Raw genomic sequence first — 26193 nt, 5'->3', positions numbered from 1 at the left:
TCCATATTTACCATCATTCCACAAAAACTGGAGGTAATTCCTATCAGCGTAAACTATTCGCAACAGAAATGCAGATCCATTTAACCGGATATTATTTATACTGAAGGAATTAATCCTTTGTCCCACACTGAATCCCATGTCAGAATCTTGACTGGCTAAGGAGCATGCAAATACTGGTACCTTAAATCCAATCTTGCAAATCATCTCATGGATGGAATATACACCTATATAATATATGACATTGGGCTACAAAGACTACCTGTGCCCTCTGTATAGATGCACACTGTACACTAGTCAGCAGTCCTTTCCATAATGCTTTTAACCAGGCCAGGATTTAGGGGAGCCCTTTGGGGTGGCACTGTGCTGTATTTAGTGAGCCTGGGAGCTAGAAAACCGGAGAAAAAGGCAGGCTGTCTCTGCAACCTGCAGCCTCAATGAAGAATCTCTTTCATATACCTTACAATGGAGTCCTTTCCCATCTCTACTGCAGAAGAAATTCCTACACAATTCTGCAGCATCACAACAGAACTGGAGCTCTCAGCTTGAATGCCAACACCGCAGTGCAGTAATGAAGGGTTGATGCATGGCTAGAAGTGCTATAATTTGGCCGAAATTTAAATCGAAGTCCCAAATCGAGGTCCCATTCTACCTGCCCCAGCTGACTCTGCAGGCAGAAGTTAATGATCCTCTAGCACTTACCAGGCAACTAAGGGACAACACCATAGTCCTGGGCAACATTCCCTCTCTGTCAATAAAATATAGTCAAGTCCAAATGTCTGCGGTGCCATTTGAGCTATTACAGGATGCATAATGGCTCTTGACTTTACGAGATCTAACTCATTGCTTTGTAAAATGCTTTGGGGAACCTTAAATATGAAAGGAGCTTTATAAAACCAAATTCTCCTCTACTCCCAGCACGGCTTCATCGTGCATCTTATTGTGTGAGTGACATTTGAAGATTTTTTTTTTGTAGCTCTAAAATGCACACAGATAAAAATGAATCTTCTGCCTGTCATATGCTCGCAGGGAATTGATCAACTGATCGAACACATCTTTTTCTGTCCTTTGGCTTTGAAAATAAATTTCTAATTTTATAGGGGCATTTAATGCTTTTCATCCACAACTTCACACCTGACTGACACCAGTAGGGCAAACAGCCTTTATGGCGGAATCTGTGGGCATGGCTGGGATATTCTGTTGTTAGCTCCTTTTGACCCAACTAGCCCGTCAAAGTTCAGGGCCTTGCAAGTGTTCTAGATTAGAACAGAAATGGATAATGGAGTCTTTTAATGCGGTCTTGTTTATTTACAAGAAACGTACCAAGTCCTGTTTCTCTGAACACAGTAGGAATCAAAGCGCAGAAGACAGTTTCTTTGTTCGCTGTCCCAAGCCTGCCTTTCCAGCTGACGCTTTGTACCCAAATAGACTTTTCCCTTAGCTTTACTTTAGGGCAACATTATTGTGTTTCCACCCTGTGGCTGCTTAGCTCTCTCTCTCTGCTTCTGTCTCTTTTGGTCCCTGTGTATCTCTCTGCTTGTGCTGCCTCCGTCCCACCACACACACACACACACACACACACACAAACAATGCCCTGTGGAGCTTCCCGTCCACAAAGTCCAAAATTACTGGGCAAGTTCACAGAACCCCTTTGGCTGAGGAGGGACTGTTTTGCTGTCTCTCACAGCTATCGTACATGAGGGTTGGAGGTCACAGATTTAGACAAGGTTTAACCCAACACATCTAACGCTTTACAAAGGATTGACAGTGCTTCTGATTGCAGCATATTATTGAATTGCAGAACAACTGCAGCGCCCAATGGCTTCAAAGGAGCAATGCACACACACAACAACAACAACAACTGAAGTCAGGGGGTGCTGTAGGTGCTCATGACCTGTGCAAATCAGGTCCTTGGCTGTCTCGAATTGGGCATTTAGATAGACCCCGATTCAGGAAAGCAATTAAATATATGCGTAAGTCCTACTGAAGCTGATGGAACATCAGCTATAAGTGTAACTTGAAGAGCGCGCTTAGTGCTTTGGGGCCTTAAAAACAGAGCCAACCCCAAATTAGTGCGCGCTGTCGAAAATTTAGGCCTAAATGACTCACCCAAGATCACAAAGTGCGTCACAAAATGGGCAGAACCACATCGCCCTTATTGAGGCCTGGTCTCATGTTCTAACTGGAAAGCCACAGTCTCTCTCCCATGACTTCAGTGCCCTATATTACACAAATTGCATTCGGCCTCTAGGAATAATAACTGGAGAGAGATTCCTATATGTTTTCCAGTTAATCCTTTATTTTGTTCATTACATGGAGACAGAATTTTGAAAGTCAAGCTTCACAGGAAACTTTGGCAACATCTTAAGGCATTACCAGTAATAAAGGCGTCAATTTAAAAGAGGACAATTCAAGAGATACATTTTCTCTCTTGATTTGTTTTGTTTTAATGACTTGGATAACTTGAAAGCAAGAACAACCCCCCCCTTCCCAAAAATACAAAATCAGATTGTGGAAGGCCCAATGTTCTTCCAGGTTCAGATGCGGGACAGTACCTCAAAGGATCATGTCAAGATAATTGGCCAAACAAAACTTGTACTGTTTTCTGGAGGGTTTTGCTGTACATAAACAACTGATAGATCTAACAGAATATTCAATTTCTTGTCAAATTGAAGTGTGACATTACAAAGCGGTTATGGCAAGCAGACAATCTGGTGTATTAAAAGCTGTTTCATGTTGCTTTTGAATAGAAATTTCTCATGGGGGAAAACTTTTAATAAAAGAAAGAGCATTTAAGCAGAAATCTGTTCCTTGTGTCCATACTATCCCCAATTCCCCTTGCTGTGGTTGCTATTGAAGAGCTCTATGTCGGAATTGGAGATTGTTTCCTTCTTTCCCTTCTGTTGATTCTTCTGGCTGACAAGTCCAATACTGTATTTGCTCTATTATGATGTGTTGCTTAAAAGGTGGGAGGAATCTTGGGGGGAGAGGGGGCTAGGGGATTTGATTTGATTTTATAACTCCCTGAACCATTTTGTGAGCTTGCACAAATGAACTTGTGTTTTAGGACTGTTGTTTCACCTATAATTTAAACTCATTTCCCCCTCCTCTCCTTGACTTACTTTTTAATAAAAAACAAACAAAAACTAACAACTACAACAACAACAAAAATACACCACAGCTCTTCCAGCTACAGGGGGAGTTTGCTTTGCCTTAGGGACAAAACCATCCATCGCCCCCCCTTAGAACTCAAACAATCCCAAATCAATGCCAGATCATGATCTGCACGCAGACAGAGGTGGCTTGCCAAGAAACCTTAAGAGAGAGTGATTGTAGGAATCCCTGTGAGCAGGGATGACTCACTCTCTCTGTCCCACAGATGGCAAGCCACTACGGCTCCATGCTACCCCTTGACCACAGTCCCGAGGTACAGGGCTGGCATACTAGGGCTGCAATCTGCACTATTCAGATGGCTGAAGCTGATTATTTGCTGGTTTGGGTACTCATGGAAATTGTGCACGCAGAGCAGAGTATGCAGACATGCCTTCCACCTGCATGCATTTCTGCCTGCAATTAACCAATCCGCAAGAGAAATGAATCTGTATAAGCACCATCCTCAAACATTAAAGGCTTTGGAATCCAAGCTGAAATCCATATGTAAATTTTCTGACTATCGCAATGAACAGCCAAATTAAAACCTGTATCTTTTCTGTAGGGTTGAGGATTCAAAAGCTGAATTAAAAGATTGTAGCCGTCATTTATAGCTAAATTGGGTATTTGCATATCTGTTTTTCAGAGCTGCTGAATACTCAAAATCCCCATTGCAATCAATGAGGGTTCTGGCATTTCAGCACCTCTAAGTCAGGTTGGGTGTTTGTAGTGGGCCTAACATTGAGCAGGAGGATTCTGAGAGATTACGGAACTGGTTTGGAACTCAGAAGCTCAGGGTTCAATTCCTGGCCCCACCACAAACCCCAAGTGTGACCTTGGGCAAGTCACTTATCTCTTTGTGCCTCAGTTTTCCTCCTTAATATGGGGACAATAATCCTTCCTTTCTCTCACTCCTTCTTTTATCTGTTTAAGACTGTAACTTCTTTGGAGCAGGGAGTGGCTCTCACTATGTGTTTGTACAGCCCCTTTAACAGTGGAGCTCTGTCGTGCAATGGGGCTTTGAAAAGCTAGTGTGAAATTATTCTCCTGTAGGATTTAATGGTTCCTATTATTAGGGTTCTGTATTTTAAACTCCCAGGGCTGGCCCTCCAAAGTGGATTTGGCAGGTCAATACAATGCATGCTGTATTCCTTTGCAGTCTAACCCAGTTATCTGGGATTCAGATGGACAGATCTGATGAAGACAGAATAAGAATATCTGAGGGCACTTTGTTTTAATGTTGTGTCATATTTTCAGGGCTTCTCTGAACAGTTTATCAACCCATTATTGAAGATCACAGTTCATTTGCCCTTCAGAGCAAGGCAGCGGCTTGATTGGACCAAGACTAGACCGACATTTATTTCCTGAAGAGGGAGGGGGAGAGAATAAAAAGTAATATAGGAAGCAATAATGTGCTGGTAACAATCAGCTAAAAAACAATTTGGGATCCTAAAATAGGTGCTGGTGAGAAGGCCAGATCATTAGTTAGATCCATTTAGCGCTGTTTTAAACTCAGCAGCTTTTTCATTAGTTCACTTTCAACACTTCATTCTTGAGCACAGGACTGAGAGTCAGGACTCAGGGTTCTAAGCATTGAGCTGCCACTGACCTCGGACCAGTACTTATGGGCTGGTATTCAGAGTTGCAGGCGCTTAGCACATCTGAAAGTCAAGCCGCTGACTTCTCTTTGCTTCATTTTCCTTTCTTGCTAGGGGTTTTGGAAGATGTAATTAAGTTTTGAAAAGCATCTGGGGAGACTTCACGTTGAAAGGTGCTGGAGAAGAGCAAAGCCTGATTATTACTACTGAAAGGAATGTCTACATCAATAGAAAGAGCACTAATTTATGGCCTGATTGTACGCAACTTTGCTTGTACATTTATAGAGAGCAAGATCTCAAAGCTAAGGCCTGGATTATGAACATTGGAACAGAAGCATACAAGGAAAATATTCTGGTAAAAGTTAAAATCATGTTTAAGAAGTTGGAATGGGGAAAGGCTTCTCATAGATAATCTAAAAATGCAGATGACAATCACAGAGAGGGGGCATCTCAGATGCTAATAAGTTACATCCCTACCCTTGGAAAACAGACAACAAATAAAATCTATGCATTTCAAAACCCAAGCCTGGCACTACAGCAATCCCCCACTCAGTTTGCATCTCTGGTGATTAAAACTATTTGCTGTGTGCTTCATGTGGATTGATGACATGTCCTATTTTGCATGTATTTATTTATCTTTAATATTTGTGTTAAAACCACCTTATAGTTTTTTTTTAAAGGATGAGGTACAGTCTTCTGAGGCCCCACTAGGGTGGAAAATGGTTTCACTAACTCATTTTAAAAAAAGGACAAAGATGGGATCTTTGCACAGTTTCAGATCTTTATTAATAGGATGCAACTAACTCTACAATGAAAACCAGGCTGGAAGCAGAGTGGCCAGCTATCATGACCTTACTATGAGTCTCAGGATATTCTGTGTTTTTTCTTAAAGACTTAGCTTTTGGAGTCATTGGAATATGTAAGAATCTCCACTTTTGATTGAAAAAATAAAGTAAGTTTCCAGCTTGCACAGTTGCAGAAAAAAATATTGAAAATGTGACCCTTAAAGGCACAAAAATCAGGAAGTAAATAAGAGGGACAAGATGAGGGACAAGTTAACTTATTTTATTGGAGGAACTTCTGTTGGTGGAAGAGCCAAGCTTTCGAGCTATCAGGACCTGAGGAAGAGCTCTGTGTAAGCTCAAAAGCTTGTCTCTTTCACCAACAGAAGTTGGGCCAACAAAAGACATTACCTCATTCACCTTGTCTCTCTAATATCCTGGGAGCTATACAACTACAACAACACTGCAAATGGAAAGTAAATAAAGAGACTGTAAAATTTATTTTTTTTTCTAATTCTCATGACTATTAAAGCAAAACTCATGATTTTTGGACCCTAATTTTTGATTCTGAATGTTTGAGGTTGACAAGATTGTGGAAGGATGAGAGTAGGTAGCAGGAATTTGTGTGGGAGGGGGCATATGAGAGGACTGGACATTAATCAAACTAAATTCTCTATGATCCAAAGTATGAAAATTTGCACCTTTCAGAGAACTGGAGATGTGTGAAAATCCTCAAATTCCCTTCACAGAGGTTCACACATCAATGATTTCTTCAGTTCTGGCCATGGGTGGGAATCGTGCTGCAATGAACCCAATAATTCCAAGTGAAGTTCAGATAAAACTGCCAAGGGTCATGCCATCAGATGTTGGGCCTGTGAATGTGGTATTAATGCATAACTTACAAGGAGGAACAGAGTTCCTGCAGGGCAGAGAGCATCTGAGATCCTGTGATTCTTATTATTTGTATGGTGCTCAGATGATGATCATGGAACAAAAACCTAGCTGGGTTAGCTAGCTACGTAGAGATAGATTTTAGAGAGAGAGAGAGAGAGCGCGCGCGCGCGCACTACTTGGATTTTTTTTTGACAAAACTATTTTTAATCAAAAAACACCAATTCATCAAAACACAAACTTTTCCCGCAAAAGGGTCACTTTCAAAGGGAAGGTTTCTCAGATTGAGGGGAGAATTTCTGCCCAAAGCAGCGAGCGAGAGAGAGAGACCTACTCTAGAATAGCCAATAGCCCAGTAGTTAGGGCACTCTGTTAGGATAAGGGAGATCTGGGTCCACCTCCCTGCTCTAGAGAACAGACTTGAACCTGGTTTGCCCATGTCTTGTGCATCCCAGGTGCCATCACCACTGGGCTCTTGACTAGCTGGGGGGTGGGGATCCCTGTCAAATAAATAAATAAATACATAAATAAATATGGAAAATCTTGGTTTCATCCCACTGTGGATAGCAATACTGTTTCCCACCCAGCTCTAACTACAAACTAGCTTCCACCAAACGTTCCACCAAAGGTTCAGAACTATTTCAAGGGAATCAAATATAACTCTCTCTCTGTGGCTACATAGCTAGACAAACCCTCTCTTTCCATGATGAGGGGCTGGTCTACACATAGTTTTGTACCACTATAACTACATTGGTGTAGAAACTGAAGCTATGTATGACAGATGGGCTAGCTGTGTAGTGATTTCAGCACCTTTCTTCTGGTACAGCTGCATCTAGACTAGGAGAATGTAAGACTTCATCTTAACTATTTCAGTTTCTAAACCAATAATAATTATACTGGTTAAAAAATGTGTAAAATCAACCCACACAGTGAAAGATTTATCTCGAGAGAGATTATCTGAGTACATAGAGAGAGAATTAGATCACAAACTGTGACAGAGACCTTCTTTGCCCCCTGATGGAAGTATTGGGACCCTGATACTCACCAGCTCAGACCAGGCTACCAACAAGTTAATCTTCCAGAAGCCTAGAAGGGCCAGGAGGAGATACTAACCAATTGAGCGCCAGCAGGCCAGTTAAAAGGGCGTGTCTGCTTTTTTGGGGTTTTTTGTATGTTTATTTAAAAAGCACAAAGGGACAAATTTTGAGTTTGTTATTTTTATTTAACTGTGATGCCAACCTTAGGCAGGTAACCAGAACTTGCGGACTAAAGCAGGGAGTGCCCGCAGTTACCATGTGTGGCCTTACAGGGAGCGCCATGGAGCAGCCCCATTTGCAACACAAACCTTCCAAAGGAATCAAAATGCGTCATCACAGGCAGTGCAGAGTTTGTAGCAAAAACCCAACCCAGGCGATCTTGATGCGTGTTCTGGATTCCCAGAGCACACTTACCTGGCTGTAATTTTGGACACATATTTCACCCATTGATTTCTCAATTCACTGAAGCATGCATAGCAAAATCTCCCAGTTCCCCACAGAGGATAAAAATGCCCACTCACGAAGCCTCATTAATACTAATGGCTCCTGCACTGAAGTCGTAACACAAATGCACCTTTAGAGCATGACATGTGCAGCAGATGGGATGCACTCCACCACCTCAATTGAGGTCCTGCCTCATTGCCATTTTGTGAAGGGTTTTTTTAAGTTAATCTTTTAAGCACTTGACATGCAAACGCAGAGCTCATTATATCCAACAAAACGTTTTCCGAGGAGCTCGCTAGATTAGAACCCCCTGACATTTATCTAATCAGAGAAAATTATAACATTAATCGTTACTTTTCTATTTGAGAAAAAAGGCATGATTCCGACAGGTGTTTTAATAGAAAGCAGCAATCATGACTGTGGAAGGAAAATGTCAGATCAAGAGCCATCAATGGCGTGCAGTAGTCTATGTTAGAAACAAAAAGCTACGGCAGAGCTTTTTGATTTAAAAGTGTGGCTATGTAGTGGGGGGAGGAACTGAAAAATGATTTATAAAAGAAGGCCCAGATTAAGGCCACTAGAGTGATTTCTGGAGCTATGCGAAGGGAAGGATTTTTTGTGTATCTGGGACTGGGAATCAAGGCATCTGGGATCTCTTGCCCCTTTGCAGCCTTAAGTACAGTTCTTAACCTCAGTTTCCCTTCTGTACAAAAGGAGGTAATAATGAAGAGGGATTGTGGAGTTTGACTCACTCATGTCCATACAGTATTTTGAAAACCTCAGACTGAGGTTTTAACAAAGGCCCTGATACTAGAAGGCACGTGCTTAAATCCATTCCTATTCAAGAAAATCCTTCAACACTTTAAGCATGTATACAAGTCCAGTTCACTTCAAGAGGAATTAAGCACATGCTTATAGTTAAACAAGTGATTTCCTAAATATAGATGATTTCCTGAATTGAGTCCTGTCAGGAATATGTCCCCATGGGGACGAAGCCAGCAGTGTGATAATACCTCGAAGTAGCACCCTGGAACTCCCATATTCATCACTGTGATATGATTATATGTTCTGTACAATGCATGCCTTGTGAAGTATCATTTCAAACATCTTGATCTGTTGAACATCAATATCCTGTTGAATTGCACATACCATCATTGTACACGAAGTTATGAAGTATTGCTATAGGATCGTTACTGAAATATGTGGTAAGTGGGAAAACCCCACAGCCAGTGGCAACAGAGGAGCAACTATCCCTGGCCAGACAGGCATTGATGGCCCATCAAGAAGAATCCACTCTCCCAATGGGGGCTGCCTAACACATCACAGCAAGGATCTTTCTAGCACCTGGAGAGCAAGTATAAGTGAGGGTCAATGACGTCGCCACTTGGCCTCTCTCCTCCCCCATCTCAACCTCTGGAAGATCACCTGGAAGACAAAGACTCAGAACTGGGGAGATTGGTCCCAGGCTGAGTGGGAAAACCAGCCTGTGTATTAAGAGCTATGAGCTGCCCGTAACATCTATTAGGGTGAGAAAAGCTGCTTGATTCAAATCTTGCTTAGTCTGTTAAAGTTAGAATTGCGGTCTAAATTCTATTTTTTATTTCTTAGGTAACCAACTTTGATCTCTACACCTACCGCTTATAATCGCTTATAATCTATCTTTCCGTAGTTAATACATCTTTTTTGTATTTTATCTAAAACAGTATGTTTTTGGTTGAAGTGCTTGGGGAAATCTCAGCTCAGGTTAACAACGGCTGTTGTAGGTCCACTCCCCTTTGTTGGGGTGGCAAACTAATTAATGAGCTTGCATTGTCCAAGGGAGTCTTGAGCAGCGTAAGATGGTATATTTCTGGGGTGCAAAGCTGGGGATGATTTGCTGGTGTCTGTCTTTGAATAATTCATGAGTGCTGGAGAAAGTTGGAGAGCTTTCATGCAATTTAGCTGGGTGTGGGTCCCCACATGCTCACAGCTGAGTGATCACGCCGCCCGGAGGAGTTTGCTGCTTGTCACTGGCATAGCTTTGTGAGAGACAGTCCAGGCTGGAGAGTTAAGGGGGCACAGCAATCCCACAGTTCCAGGTTGAACCCCGGGGATCCTGTCACAAGCAGCTCCCTTTGGTTTAAGCCAAGGTCACAGGTGGTCTGTTGGAGATGATCATTGCCTTAGAGGCAAATGGGTAGAGTTGTATAACCACCGTTTTGCTCCTTATGTCAGGCAAGCCCTTCGTCCCCAAGGGCAAGGCATGTCACTTGCTTAGCAGCAAAGGGAAAACCTCAGAAGATTTGGGAGGGTGCCGTTTGGATATATCTCAGCAAGCTTTCTGCTTACTGAGGGCCTACACCTCGGCTATGTTTATGAGTGGGAACCGCCTCTCTCCCCCCATTTATTTATCTCATTGATTTTTTTTACTATGTCTATTTTGCCCACTAATAACCATAAAACACCCTGCAGTGCAAACCAATAATAGCATGTTCTTAACTATTAATTCTGCCCTTTTGCTGCAGCACCTTAGGTGATCCTGTTAGGCTGCTGCTATAGTGCTCAGTTTTATTCTGTTTATCTTGGGCACTTATCTGAGTCCATCACTGTAGTATCGGAGCGCATCCCAATCTTTAACTTACCCTCACAACACCTCTGTGAGGCAGGGCAGTGCTGTTATCCCCATTTTACTGACCAGGGAATTGAGGCAGAGAGAGACTAAGTGACTTGCCAAAGGTCACACAGGAAGTGTGTGGCAAAGAAGGGACTTGGAGTTGGGTCTGAACTCCCAGGCTACATCCCTAACCACTGAATCCAACCTATTCCCACTCAGTAACACCCTAAGAAACCCCCGGTGAAATTCAGCCCCCTACAGAAACCCTGCATGTCACTTAAATCCCACTTAAGCCTTCAAAATAAAGTTTTAGTGGAACACAAGTGGCATAGGAGCCTTGAGCTGTTCCTCGGAACAGGGTTGAACACTGCACCCCCAATGATTATTTTTTCATACAAATCCCTGCTCTGTGCTTTGATTTAAACAAAACAAAAAAGCTCAACTCATTGGGCATCTCTTTGTAAACATGACGAAACTCTATCTCCTTCCTTAGCACAAGTGGACAGTGTTCTTTACATCCCATGTTGGCCTCCTGTAACAGTCCCCAACCCTGGCTCATTATCAGGATTTGAACCCAGGACCTTCAGCATCAACCTCTGCCACATTAACTGAATTAGCAGCGATAGCAGGCTGATCTCCTATGTGGATCAGCCACTAGAGGGGGACATGACACACATTTGACATCCTCTACACATTTGTAAAGCTCTCCAGCCTCCACATGCTGCTAGAGATAGTCCCACACACTGAGTGCACTAGCCAATGAGAGCTGGACATCATGACACGAGTGTCCCAAAAACTCACGTTGCTTTGGCTGGATGATTGAGTTGTCCATCATACCCCCGTGATGCAGCTTTTGAGCTTCGTAGCTCTGTAGCGAGCAGAGAGGCTTACCACCAACAAAATTTAAATCAGGCCTTCAACACAACCGTTTTAATTCTCATCTCCATTGTACCAGTTTGCTACTCCACCACCTTCAGTACAGGAACTTCTGATTTAACCAGTGTGAGATTTAAATGAGGATCAGTCAAAATAAATCTGCACTCTGACATTATGACTGAGGGCTGGTCTACACTACATTTAAGTAAATGTAACTTACGTCGCTCCGGGGCAAGAAAAAGACACATCCCTGAGCGACACAAGTTACATCGACCTAAGTGCTGTCCACATCAGTGCTAAGTCGGCGGGAGAGTGTCTCCTGTAGCGCCGATGTAGTGCAATAGTGTAGATTTGCTCCGAGCCAAGTAGAAAGCAGAAAGCAATAGATAGGATCATTACAGAAAGATTCACTTAGATGGACACTTATCGAGGCAAATTAGGTACCCAACTGCACCGTGAGGAGAAAACGCATCCTGCAGACACTGTCTCCCTACCTCTTCTGGATGAGGAAATAGAACTGATTAACTTGCTGTTTTCTATTGACAAAAAGAAAATGTGCCAAGGCCAGAGCCAAGTGCAAACAGAGCAAATGGATGTGTGTTTCTATTTTTTATTTTATTTTATACATATGCATGTTTATTTCCCAAGTAGAAGCAGCCGACATGCTTCCAGGCCCTCTACACTAAAAAACGTGGAAGAAGGAGGAAGTACCAGAGCTAACCTGTCGAGTGTAGTTTTGAAGCTAAAGCATCTCCCCCTAGAGCTGAAAGGAAGGATGTTAAAAAAATTGGTTAATTATTCAAAATGGTGAATAAGCAGTTACCTTGATACTGGGCACTGAACCCCTTCTGCCTGTGGTTGCCGTCCGACGTAAAGTGAAGTCGCAGCCAGTTTTTACTGCTGATTACTGGGGCGGGCAGATTCATTCCAGTAAACCTGTAAGAAAATCAACCAGTGATAGTCAAATGCAAGTGGCTGGAAATGGTCTTCTGTGAACTTAACCGGAAAGTTGCCCTTCAGATGTCCCAGGAACTGTTCCACACTCAGGGCATCCTGCCCCACTCTGAAGAAAATGGAATGAAAATACATAGACAGTATTTTCCTACATAGTGTTACCATCTTCCACCTCAAGGACTCGTGCAGGATCAGGACTGCAAATTGTTCAGCATGCATTCCAGAAGGGGAAGTCAAAGGAAAAGCATCCCCATTTCAAAGGAACAGCCTGGCAGAAAAGCAAGCTGGAAAGCTTCCAAGAGGCATTCTTAGTTGATGAATGAGCCAGAAGAAATGCAGGGCCCGATCCCAAATCCTGATCTAGGGCCACCCACTGGTGCTACCACTTGTTCCCCTTTCTGGGCCTTTCAACTTCTGCTGAATGCAGGATGATACAGTGTGAAACGAAAGAGGAAGGTCATTAAACCATTTAGGACTGCTTTTTGATCCCACTGTAAAAAATAAAAAAAATAAAAAATCACCTGTCTTTCCTGTGAAAGGTCCTAGGGATTTTCCCCCTCTCTCACTTAGAAGGGTTATATTCATAACTGGCTATGTCTCCCTCTCTCTCGTATTTTTAGGACAAGGAATGCAAGTGACCAAGAACTGAGCATGTCTGGAGAGGCCAAGGATCCTTCACTAAGGACACTCTGTTCATGTCCTCAGAGCTAAGGAACCTTGCTTGTTTTGTGTTAGATGTGCACTTCTGGCACTGTGGGAGTGGCAGAGAAGTTACTCAACGAACATATCTCAACATGAGCTGCTTCTAGGGCAGATGAGGTTAGTCTGAGTTCCACGTCATTTGGTTCCTGGCCTCTTAGTTCAGACTGCTAACAAGAGTGCCGATTTTAATTGAGGGGAGGGGAGGGCAGGTGCGAGGAAGGCTACTTCTTGGAAAGAAATGAGCCAGGTCCACCAACTGACTTCACTCAGGCCACCGAACAGCTGTTGTGCAGTGATAACATGCAATCCACACCAAAGTGGAAAAGACTGGAGCCCTCAAACTACTGGTGGAAAGCACCATATCCCATTAACAACCCATTGAGTCACCTATTCCCCCAACTCCTTGTTTAATGATAAACTGATTGCTTTAATACACTGCAGGAAAAGAAAAAAAACCCTCTTGGCTAAGTTGTCATGTGCCATGTCTTAGCCTGGAACAAATGTTTACATAAAAGAGTCATATGCACGAATGCACCCTTGAAAACTGGCGTTTATAATAGGATTATTAACAGTCTTTACTATAGCAGTGCAAACAACATTGCCATGATATCAGCTATTACAGAATCCAATTATTTTTAACCGAAGCCCATTTAAAATATTTTATTATAGGACTATGCCACTTATTTAAAAAAATTCAGTATTCTAACATCAGTTCTGTTCTGGACGAGAGGAAAATAATCCCAGTAAATCAATTCCGTTCTCAGAGAGGCTGCACGTTTTATAGCCAACACGTCCAATAACAGACCAGATAGCCAAAGCAACATAAGAAATCCCACCCCAACGTAACACCCCAAAAATAACTTGTATCTTTCCTTCTAACAAACAGCAAGCTGCTGGGATGACATTGTGCAATACATTTACTAATGATGGTGAACTTCAATACAACCCTGTTCTATGTGTTAATGAAGCAGCCACAATGAATTTACTGCATAGCTAACACTTCTCTGCCACCTACTGTACAGCCTTTAAACAAAGTTTAACCTTCAACCTATACACACTCAGGTGGCGCAACTCCAGGCAACGGTGAAACACACTTGAAAATGTTTCTCTTACAATAATTCTTAAGATTGTTCCTGGTCATTCATCTATTGCTTATTTAGATTTGATTTTTGCAAACCTGGGATGTTATAGAAATGGATCACATATGGCATTTTCCCACTGATGGATAACTCAAAGAGAGCCGAACCAATTTCATTTAAAACCTTTCTAAATAAATAAGTTCAAACATAACCATCTTTGGGCTGAGATCAAACATGGGCTGTTTATTACCAATTTTGAGAAAGTTACTATGGATAGTTACAATGGCAGCACAATTAAACTTAATCCCTGTCTTAACCCAGAGGCTATAATGTTATTGTGTATTCTGAATCAATGGTCCGACAACTTGACCCTGTGTACGTAAAGTTAAATGCCAGAAATCTATCATAGAATCATAGAATCATAGAATATCAGGGTTGGAAGGGACCCCAGAAGGTCATCTAGTCCAACCCCCTGCTCAAAGCAGGACCAAGTCCCAGTTAAATCATCCCAGCTAGGGCTTTGTCAAGCCTGACCTTAAAAACCTCTAAGGAAGGAGATTCTACCACCTCCCTAGGTAACGCATTCCAGTGTTTCACCACCCTCTTAGTGAAAAAGTTTTTCCTAATATCCAATCTAAACCTCCCCCATTGCAACTTGAGACCATTACTCCTCGTTCTGTCATCTGCTACCATTGAGAACAGTCTAGAGCCATCCTCTTTGAAACCCCCTTTCAGGTAGTTGAAAGCAGCTATCAAATCCCCCCTCATTCTTCTCTTCTGCAGACTAAACAATCCCAGCTCCCTCAGCCTCTCCTCATAAGTCATGTGCTCTAGACCCCTAATCATTTTCGTTGCCCTTCGTTGTACTCTTTCCAATTTATCCACATCCTTCCTGTAGTGTGGGGCCCAAAACTGGACACAGTACTCCAGATGAGGCCTCACCAGTGTCGAATAGAGGGGAACGATCACGTCCCTCGATCTGCTCGCTATGCCCCTACTTATACAACCCAAAATGCCATTGGCCTTCTTGGCAACAAGGGCACACTGCTGACTCATATCCAGCTTCTCGTCCACTGTCACCCCTAGGTCCTTTTCCGCAGAACTGCTGCCGAGCCATTCGGTCCCTAGTCTGTAGCGGTGCATTGGATTCTTCCATCCTAAGTGCAGGACCCTGCATTTATCCTTATTGAACCTCATTAGATTTCTTTTGGCCCAATCCTCCAATTTGTCTAGGTCCTTCTGTATCCTATCCCTCCCCTCCAGCGTATCTACCACTCCTCCCAGTTTAGTATCATCCGCAAATTTGCTGAGAGTGCAATCCACACCATCCTCCAGATCATTTATGAAGATATTGAACAAAACGGGCCCCAGGACCGACCCCTGGGGCACTCCACTTGACACCGGCTGCCAACTAGACATGGAGCCATTGATCACTACCCGTTGAGCCCGACAATCTAGCCAGCTTTCTACCCACCTTATAGTGCATTCATCCAGCCCATACTTCCTTAACTTGCTGACAAGAATGCTGTGGGAGACCGTGTCAAAAGCTTTGCTAAAGTCAAGAAACAATACATCCACTGCTTTCCCTTCATCCACAGAACCAGTAATCTCATCATAAAAGGCGATTAGATTAGTCAGGCATGACCTTCCCTTGGTGAATCCATGCTGACTGTTCCTGATCACTTTCCTCTCCTCTAAGTGCTTCAGGATTGATTCTTTGAGGACCTGCTCCATGATTTTTCCAGGGACTGAGGTGAGGCTGACCGGCCTGTAGTTCCCAGGATCCTCCTTCTTCCCTTTTTTAAAGATGGGCACTACATTAGCCTTTTTCCAGTCATCCGGGACTTCCCCCGTTCGCCACGAGTTTTCAAAGATAATGGCCAAGGGCTCTGCAATCACAGCCGCCAATTCCTTCAGCACTCTCGGATGCAATTCGTCCGGCCCCATGGACTTGTGCACGTCCAGCTTTTCTAAATAGTCCCTAACCACCTCTATCTCTACAGAGGGCTGGCCATCTCTTCCCCATTTTGTGTTGCCCAGCACATCAGTCTGGGAGCTGACCTTGTTAGTGAAAACAGAGGCAAAAAAAGCATTGAGTACATTAGCTTTTTCCACATCCTCTGTCACTAGCTTGCCTCCCTCATTCAGTAAGGGGCCCACACTTTCCTTGGCTTTCTTCTTGTTGCCAACATACCTGAAGAAACCCTTCTTGTTATTCTTGACATCTCTTGCTCATCTATCATTGAGTCCATCCTAGAACATTATCATTCTGCAAAGCTACGTTAAAAATGGGCTAGATTCCCTTTTGTCTTGCACTGTGTGTAGTTATTGATAGGAGTGTAAAATGCTAGTAAATCAGGGTGGTAGTGTTTTTTATGCACCTCACACTGATGTAAACGATTATGTAAGACGTGGGTCGAAAGAATCGATTAGTATATATTTTGTGTGAACTCATCAACACCTTGTAACATCTGCCAAATCCATCTACAGGATTTTGAAGGCATTAATCACTGCCGAATCTGAGTATCAAACCCTGACTTCAACGGGACTATGCATGTGCTTAAGGTTAAGCACCTGCTTAAATCCTTTGTATTCTCTAAGGCACCAATGCCACAATCTGCCACTTCTCAAAACATCCTCATTCATCTCTGCCCGTGCCCCACCCCGGCCAACTTCATTTTTATTTTCTAAACAAAATTAGACTTTTAATTTAAAATGTTGCATCATAGCGGGGTGGCCTCCTGCAGCATTATGTCCGATCACAGCTATTGTTGGTCATTAGCATCCACCTAGTATTTGTGCTGCAGGAGCACCAATCAGGGATTAAGGCTTCATAGTGCTAGGCACCATACCCACACACAGTGAAGAGACAGTCTTCCTTGAAACACTTATATAGCTAAAGCTAGAATTTAAGGACACCCAGAAGTGTCTGTCTATCTATTTAATGTGCTTATATAGCCACTGTAGCATCTGAGCTCCTCCCAATCTTTAGTGAATTTATCCTTACAAAACCCTGAACAGTAGGTCAGTGCTATTGTCCCTATTTCACAGATGGGGAACCGAGGCACAGAGAGGCTAAGTGACTTGCTCCAGATGACATAAGATGTTTGTGACAGAACAAGAATTGAACCCACATCTCTGGCTATCCACAACCACTGGGCTGCTATCACTAAAGATGAGCAGTACTTTGCTAGATGAATAGTGCCATTGAGATCATGAAGGCTGCGTGTGTCTCAAAGTACAATTCAATGTGAGTGTGTGTTACATAGCTGGATTGAGTATTGCTTATGTGGGGATATGCGGGTGCACACATGTGTACATACAAAGATTTGCAGTTAATGAAGTGTGAGCATCACAAAGCCATTGGTTCATACCCTCTTGCCCCCACTTTTTTTTTTTTTTTTGCTAACAAGTCAGCTGAACCACTTTATTAAGTTGTGGTGAGGAAAAGCTGGTAGCATTATATCTGGATTCTGAACATTAGCAGAATTTTTCCTATTTTGTCTCGCTTCTTTAAAGCAAAAAGAATAATAATCCTCACCCTCGCTAGGGTTTCTGATCACATTAACTTCCCAACAGGTGAGGAGCATTTCAAACCCCACCACCAAATTGCTTTTCCAACACCACATAAGGAGTAGTTAAGCAATTAAAGTGATTTTTTTGATTTGGTTCCAGTTAAATAGGGATTCACTAATGGAAACTGGCTCAAGAACCTGAAAGCTTCATCTTATAATTAGTTTAATTGCATAAAAATATAACTTGAAGTTATACATGTAGACTGTGCTCCACTTATGACCCAAAGAAGGGAAATCCCTACAAGATATACAGGGACATTTTGTCTATGGGTGCTGCTGTTAATTATAACCTTCCTGGGTGTTAAAGCTTAGATGGAACGAAGTGTCTTTGCACAAACTTTGGGCCTGATCCAAAGCCTAAACTGATGAGAATCTTTCCACTGGCTTCCCTGGGTTTTGGATCAAGCCTTTCATGTCTTTGTATCACCATAGCAATTTTTGATTGTACCAGACAAAGGTCCAATCCACTGTGTTACATTCTGGGTGATCCTGGATGCCAGTTCTGATTCGGTTCATTATAATGAAGCTTGGTGCTAGCAGTGAACTTGGATCTGGATCTGAACTTGTCCCAAAACTTGGAGATACACAGATCTGAGGTTAAGGTTTAGGACACAGGAATGTTGTCTCTCTCACCAACAGAAGCTGGTCTAATATCCTGGAACCAACAAGGCTACCCTCCACACCCCCCCCCAAAGACTAGCCAGTACTGACACTGGTGGCTGAGAATACCAGGGGTAGGAGGGGGTGTCAAATTACAAGCAAATACTTAGAACCGCAGCATTGGACTGGACAAACAACAGTAACAAGAAAGGAGGGAGGAGAATCCTCTGAAAAAGAAATGACTGACTGGAACCATGTATTTAATGGGAAATATGTTCCTTGCCAGCAGTTAATAACTCATTTTTCACTCTAACGATGGGATTCCACAGGTTTCAGATAATCACTAGGAAGCATTAACGGTTAATTGATAATGGAATAATTCATTACAATTAAACACATATGGAACAGAAGTAGCTGCACGGGCCCTGAATGCAAATGCCGTGGACTACAGACACACAATCTCAGATGCAAAAAGGCCAGATGCTCAGCTGCTGTGAAACAACATCGCTCCATAGATTTCACTAGAGTTATGCCCCTTTACACCAGGGGAGGATCTGGACCCAAAATGTCTTTCAATAATTATATGGCTTAGCATTTGTATTGAGGTAGCACCTAGAGGCCCCGGCCAGGATGCTAGGCCATCTAGCAATTCCTTCTCCAAAGCGGAGTGAGTGGCGTTTCACTGAACTGTGCAACAGGAAGCCAGTTCTGTTTGCGGTAGATGGAATTTGGGAGCAGAGATGCTGCTAGACTGGCATGGGGCAGAGTTTAAGGCTGTGGCACATATTCTGCAGTGTACAGTGGTTGTGCTAGACAGGGATTTGAGGGACAGAAATGTGATTAGCCTTCAATTTTCATTCCTTAATTTTTCAGGGTTGTTCTTGGTGTATAACCCACAGAGCACCCCTATCTGACACAAAATGCAGGGCTATTGTCTATTAAGAAAGGGGAAAGCAAATTCTAGAGGCTTAACCACACGGAGCTATCCAGACAATAAATTATGCCTCTTCTCCTTTCTGCGTTCCCAAAGATATATTTCTACTATATGATGCACAATGAATTTCACACCCCTGCCATTAGCCCAATAAATGATTGCATTTCTAATAGCTCAGTGAGTCACTGGAATAAATGAAAGTCTATTTTGGATCCTTGCTACTGAACCTTTCTGGATCTTATCTGAAAAAGACAACTACTCGCAACTTTGAAGCCTTTTTAACCATTCCCAAGTTTTTCCTGCCATCATCATCAGGAGATATGAATCACCTGATTAAGTATTCAGATTCCTGAATACGGAGACGTGTTAACTGGAAATTCTAAGTTTTGGATGACTAGCTGGCTACATATTAAAAAAAACCCCAACATTACTCACTCATGGAGGTACAGTGTTCATTCTAAATTAAACCCTCTTTTGAATACAGGGAGCATTCAGACCAGGCCGTGGATGAGAAAATGATGTTCAAAGTGCTGAGGCTTAGAAAAGACTGGATCATTTTTCTGGATGCAAGGCGCAATGGAGGCCGGGGGTGGGGTGGGGTGTCAAAGTCATGTGATGGTTTTGGCTGGAGCAGAAGTGGGTTTTCACACTTGTTATTTTATTGCCCTCATGTTCAATGATTCTTGGTGGGAGAAAACAAACAAACAAGTCAGCTTGATCATTACTGCTTTCCTAAAATGATGCTTCACTTCAGTGCTGTGAGGGCCGTATTTTCAGACATCGCAATTTATGTCATGCCTAAACACAAGTGCCTAAGACAGGAAACCCGGAAAATGCAAACAACCATTTGGAATAAGAAAAGGAGTACTTGTGGCAAGTTAGAGACTAACAAATTTATTAGAGCATAAGCTTTCGTGAGCTACAGCTCAAAATGCAACACTAGGCGCTTCTCATGCAAAACAACCTATTAGCATGTACCAGAGCCAGCCTACTACTGAGCACATCCTGTCAGATGTTGAGCACCCTCAATTCCCACTAATGTCAACCAGAGTAAAGGACATTCAGGATCTGATTCTATTCTCACTCCCAATGCGGTGAATCAGGAGTCACGTCCTGGGGAAGAAGGCTGCTCTTGTGGTTAACAGCACTAGACTTCGACACTGGGTTCTGTTCCACTCCTTATGTGACCTTCAGCAAGTCACTTAAACTTTGTGTCTCAGTTTCCCATCTGCAAAGTGAAGATAAGCATACCGCCTTTACTGTTTAATGTCTTGTCTATTTAGAGGCACAGGGTCTGCCTCATATTGCATGTATGTAGATCACCTAGCTGAAGCAGTTGCCCATCTCAGTTGGAGCACCTAACTGCTACTGTAATACTACTATAAACAACAGGCAACTACTCCTTTGAAGTTAATGGAGTCACAACCAGCGTAAGACTCTTAATTTGAACGTGTTTATTCCAGATTTACATTGCGGCGAGCAAGAAGAGAATTGGGAGAAACAGCAGTGTTTTCCAGCAACTACTCAGCGGCTTACAAAAATGGCCTGTGAAAAATCTATTTGTTAAAGTCAGAAGAGGGGCAAAGACTTTCCCAGGTTTCATCCCAGAAGCCTCCTAATATTGTTTATAACCACAGCATTAAAGCAATTTCCCTTAACTGGAATGGAATCCTCCAAGTTCAATACAGCTCATCAGCATCCTTTCTTACATACTACAGAAAGGTTAATGCCCCCAAATATTTGCCTTTCAAGCAAACTCAACGAAGTGTGGTTCCCTGCTCTAAACTATTTTACTTGTTTTTTTTCTTCCATTCTTGTATTTTACATTGGATTTAGTTATTAAATATTTATACTGTTCACTCAGCCATTCCTTCCTCAGCATGATCAGTATTACTGTATGCATACCGCATTGATTAATCTCCGGCTCTCAGGCACCATTATCCATTTATAATACCTGATTCCTGTTTTACTTAGTTTCCATTTTTCCCTCTAAATAAATAAAATGTCAAAACGTAAATCAGAAGCAATAGAATACTAAAAGGAGAGTATTTCCAGATAAATGCCAATTTACACTCCCCCCCAAATTACTGGCATTATTACATTATTAACAATTTGTATTATGGTAGCCCCCAAAGGCCTCTGATGAGATCAGGTGCTGTACAAACAGATGGTAAGAGAGACCCTGCCCCAAAGAGCTTACACTCTAAGACTCCAATTCAGAAAGCAACCCTATTTAGGACAGCACGGAAGTAAGTGTCTTGTTATAAATTAATGGGACTTAAGTACATGCTCAGCTTCAAGCATATGCTCAAGTGATGTTCTGAATAAGAAGAATTAAACCCAAGTTGAAACCCCTTCGTGACTCGGGCTCCAAATAGGGAAGACGGATAAAGGATTGGACAAAGGCAGATCTTTGTCCCTGTTTTACAGACTGGGAACTGAGGCATTGAGAGCTGAAATGACTTGCCCACCATCACAAAATATGTCTGGGACGGAGCTGGGAATTGAACCCGGATCTCTTAAGAACTAATGGGGATTATAAAGAAACCTTCCCTGTAGACAGGGTATTATATACTTGGCCCCTCTGGGGTTTCTTGCACCTTCCTCTGAGGCAGTTGGTGGTGGCCACTGTCAGAGGCAGTATATTGAATGAGACAGGATCAAACCAATAGTCTTTCTATCTCTCTGTTCCTACATGCATGAGCCCCTGTAGTCCCAGACGCCTGCATTTTACAGAGGCACACCTAGAATTAATGCCTCCTAATGCTTAGTATCCCATTCAAGCAGGGCTGCAACACAGGTAGTTAAAAGCTGCCAATCAAAGAAGAGATCATCTGAGCTGCCAGCCTTTGTGCTGAATAAATCAAACACAAGAAACCCCATTTCATTTGGTTAATTGACAATTCGATAGGAATTGTGCAAAGCTTTCCCTCATGCAAGGGTCATAATGAACCTCTTAACAAAGTCTCTCATTTTCTAACAGGCTTGTATCTTCAGGATGAAGCCTTTAATGGACTTCCGTTTATGCCATTGCTCTCGGGTCCCTCGGGGATTCTGAATCCTTCATTTAAATGGGCATGTCCAGAGTGCGAGAGCTCCTAAAGAAATCCTCATGTTACTCTTGTACATTAAATTCAAAATTTCTCCTGCACCCTTGGAAAAAGAACATTGACAAGGGGCTTGCGTGGTCTGGTTTGCAAAGTCACTCTGCTATTGTAACCCACACACCTACTGGGTAGTGAGTTGCATGTGTACACACACACAATGTTGGTTAGAGAAGGCAAGGTGAAAGAAACATGCCTTGCAGAAGGTGGTGAGATTTCTGATGGTCCCTGGACGAGTTCATTCCAGTCTTGGGCCACACCCTAGAAAGCTTTGAATCCTGCACAGCTGAGTGTTACCCTTATTTAGGGTCCAACTGTGCCAGAGGAGCAAAGCTGTTGACCATGGTCTTCATCCCAGAGGTTTAGTTAGGCTTTTTGCTACCCTATGCCCTGTAGCCAATTGAAATTGCAGGCAAACAGAAGTTAGCTGACTGTACTTGCTGCAGCTGGGATGTAACTAACACTGTTTCCTCTTGTGAAGAGTACCATTAGATCTTAAACAACTATGAAGAGGCAGGAGGATCTGTCTTTTCTGCAAGATGGCAATCCCAACAGCACAGCACTCCCTTGCACCACAGTGGGTTAATCACTGACTCAGAAAGAAGAGCACCTGCTCTTTAAATAATCAATACTACTTTCTGAAGCATGAGATGGTCTTCCCTAAAGGCCTCTGTGAAGCAGCCAGTAAAGGGTTAAGGGTACCTGCCAGTCAAGTGGCCCAGCAAGGGGTTTAACAGTCCTGCGAGCCCTGGAGACAGAGAAGCAAGAGAAAAGCCTCTGCAGAGTGCAACCTGCGTTGGCCAAGGGAACTGCTTTGCTTTGGTATTGCAAGTTTTCTGTTTAACCAATAACTCATGCCCCGAGTCACGAAGCAAAACATCACTGCTGTGTGCTGGGTTGGTCAGACCGCCCACCAGCATCCAGTCTCCCAGGCAAACTTTGGCCCAGATGAACTATGTTTAACTTATGAAACATGACAACCACAATGCAAGGTAGGACAGCATTAGGTTGGATACGCTACCTCGAACTGCACATTAATCAATCTTTTCTGTAGACAAGGGGCCATATTTCCTAAGCTCTTCCTATCTTAGTGCATTATTTATTATTATTCCCTTCATCTGTACTTTTACCTTTTCAGCCAAACTTCTACTCAAATGATCTTGACAGGTGAACGGTCATTAATTTTGAACATTGTACTTTAGGGTATTCACCCTCTTATGGGAAAGCATGCAGTGAGAACCTAACACCTCATTCACCTGAAATCAGAGCAATTTCGTCAGGATGGACTTCCACAAAGATAACAGATAATTAGGACAAGTTGTTCGAGAGAAAAAGCCAGGAAGTGGGGAGGACAAAACAAGCATCCCTAAATACACCTACATAATTTGGAAAGAGAAATAATAAGCCTGGAGGTCTGCTATCGAGCGTGATGTAATGCTGGGTTCTCATGCTGAGCTTAAGTCTTTGACAGTCCCTAGATATTAACATTTGAACTGCCATTGAGCACGTGACTCCTGCCCACTGCAGCACTAAGGGAAAAAATACACGGATAAGACTAACAAACTAGCAGCAATGCCTTTCAATAGCACCATCTATCCAAGGACCACAAAGCGTTTTACACATATGAACAGAGTCTCCTGGCTCCCTCATCCCACCACCCTGCGAAAGAAAGGAATTAAATTACTTTCTCATTCTATAGACAGGGAAACAGAAGCACCAAGAAGTTATCGGTCTGATCTTCAAAGGTGCTAAGCACCCACAAATCCAAATGAAGCTAACAGGAGCTCAACATCTTTAGAAAAAACAGTCCATATGTGACTTGCTCTAGGGCATTCACTGAGACAGAGGCAGAGGCAGGCAGCTCTGGTTTCCTATTCCAGCCTTACAGATCTTGGGTGAAATCCTGGCCCTGCTGAAGTCAATGGGAAATCTCCCATTGATTTCAATTTCTCCTCTGAATTTTGCATCCTAGACCCAACTCTAGGGCCATACCCTCCATTGCTGTAAATTGGTCATAACTCTACTGACTTCAAGCTCTCACCATCTCCCTGTTTACATAAATGGAGCAACACCATCTGTGGATCCAGCCTCTACTTTCAAATACTTGAGTGTTGAGTCCTTCCTAGATCTGATGATGCATCCGATGAAATGAGGACCCTTATAAAAGCTGATGCTGGAAGTGGCACCAAGTTCTTTTATCATTAGGTTTGCACTCTTTTTCTGGTTGTATTCCCTTGAAAGATGACAGTACTTCCGCATAGCAGCAAAAAATCAGCCATGACCGTCAACTTGAATTACGGTCTGCTCCCAGATAAATTTGCTGGCTAAAAACAATCAATACTTTTTGCAAGAGAATTACATTGCTGTTAATTTTTTATTTTTAAAGTGACACAGGATTTGATTTCCCCACCTCATTTAAAATAAAATTATAAACCAGAGCCTTAACGGGTATATATCGGTGTAAAGGAGCTACACCAGTTTACACTAATTAAGGATCTGGCCTTACCTATTTTCCCTGGAATTTATTTTCCTGACCTACAAAACGTTTTAAAATTAGTTCACTCCCACTCAGCCTACTCTTTATTGGACCCCCTCATACCAAACTGTTTCATTAAAATGAATCAAATAAATATATTTACATGCCCACAGGCATTTTTGAAATTATTAAATGGCTTCACAGTAACAAGGTGAAGTCTGGATGCTAAAGATTTCTTGTTTAATTTAACACAGTTTGTGTACACGCCCTCTCCCTCCCCACACATACGTGTTAAAGCAAACGGTCCAGTTTACTTCTAAATACTTCATTCTCAAGGTGGATTTTGCTCCCATAAGTGCAACTCTCAACTCCATTCAGAGACAAGAACTCGAAAGATGCAACTATCCTCTACAGAAGGATTTTCTGCTCTGACGGGTGTAAGATTTGGGATTGTATATAGATTTAGAGCACTTACAGAAATCAGCTGTTAAACAGTAAGCGAGCCTCAACTTTGAGTATAATGGTGCTATAGCCAGTTATAAATCAACCAAGAAACTTTACTCAAAACTTATCCTGACCCTAAACTTTGAAGTTCAAAAATTCTGGATAACTCTGAAATCTCTCTTAATACACAAAGAGTCTACATATCCAGTGGCACAGTCCCTAAAAGAGCATTATCACATTCTGCTGCAGGAGAAATGCATACCAGCGATGAAGGTGAAAACAGGACATCTGCTGCTAATATTTCCTTCGGCCTGTCCAGGTACCAACAGGTCGGGAAATTGCATGTATAACTAGGAGGAAAAAATCCTGCTGCAATAATACTTCTGAAATGGACCCAGCAGAGATGGATCCCCACCCAGGGTCATTCAGGAGGAAAAGAAAGAGACTCTTACTCCTGGAGAAGAATTTGTTTTAATAGGTGGCCAGGGCTATTCTAGCTATTATCCAGACAGCTGTAGCTGATACAGAACCTCCTGTGACCCTGCTCATCATCTTGCAAAAAGATTTGTACTGGTGACTTCAAAATAAGAGTTGTGCCCAATACCTCAGATATTAAAAATAGATATTCCATGCCCTGGCCTTTGGCAATTTTTTTTAATATGTAGCAAAACTTGGTGTTTATATAGTGCTTTTCATTCCTTGGTCTCAAAGCCCTTTACAAAGGAGGGAAAGTATTATTACACCCATTTACACAAGGGAGGTGGAGTGAATTACTGATGACCACACAGGGGGCTGGGAATAGAACCCAGGTCTGCTGAGACTCAGATCCCTAGCCACTCAGTACCCTGCCCCATCCTTAGTGTATTTAATACGGACGAAAGGTTCATGAGGGCCATCACAGCCTCTGTTCATCCAAAAAAGACCTAGTAGATGAAGAGATAACTGCCTTGCCATTGT

At 42.6% G+C, this 26193-nt stretch overlaps 1 protein-coding gene across 2 annotated transcripts in view; it reads right to left on the bottom strand.

The window, feature by feature from the left end:
- CSMD2 (CUB and Sushi multiple domains 2) overlaps positions 1-26193 on the bottom strand; it is a 567571-nt gene that overhangs the window by 284364 nt on the left and 257014 nt on the right. For both annotated transcript variants that reach the window (XM_038377510.2, XM_038377512.2), the window contains exon 6: positions 12192-12304. In XM_038377510.2, coding sequence (XP_038233438.1) covers positions 12192-12304 — 113 coding nt within the window. The remainder of the gene's footprint in view (positions 1-12191; positions 12305-26193) is intronic.

Source organism: Dermochelys coriacea, chromosome 19 (assembly GCF_009764565.3).
Source record: "Dermochelys coriacea isolate rDerCor1 chromosome 19, rDerCor1.pri.v4, whole genome shotgun sequence".
In the NCBI taxonomy this organism is placed as follows: Eukaryota; Metazoa; Chordata; order Testudines; family Dermochelyidae; genus Dermochelys; species Dermochelys coriacea.
This window is presented reverse-complemented; position numbering and strand designations above follow the sequence as displayed.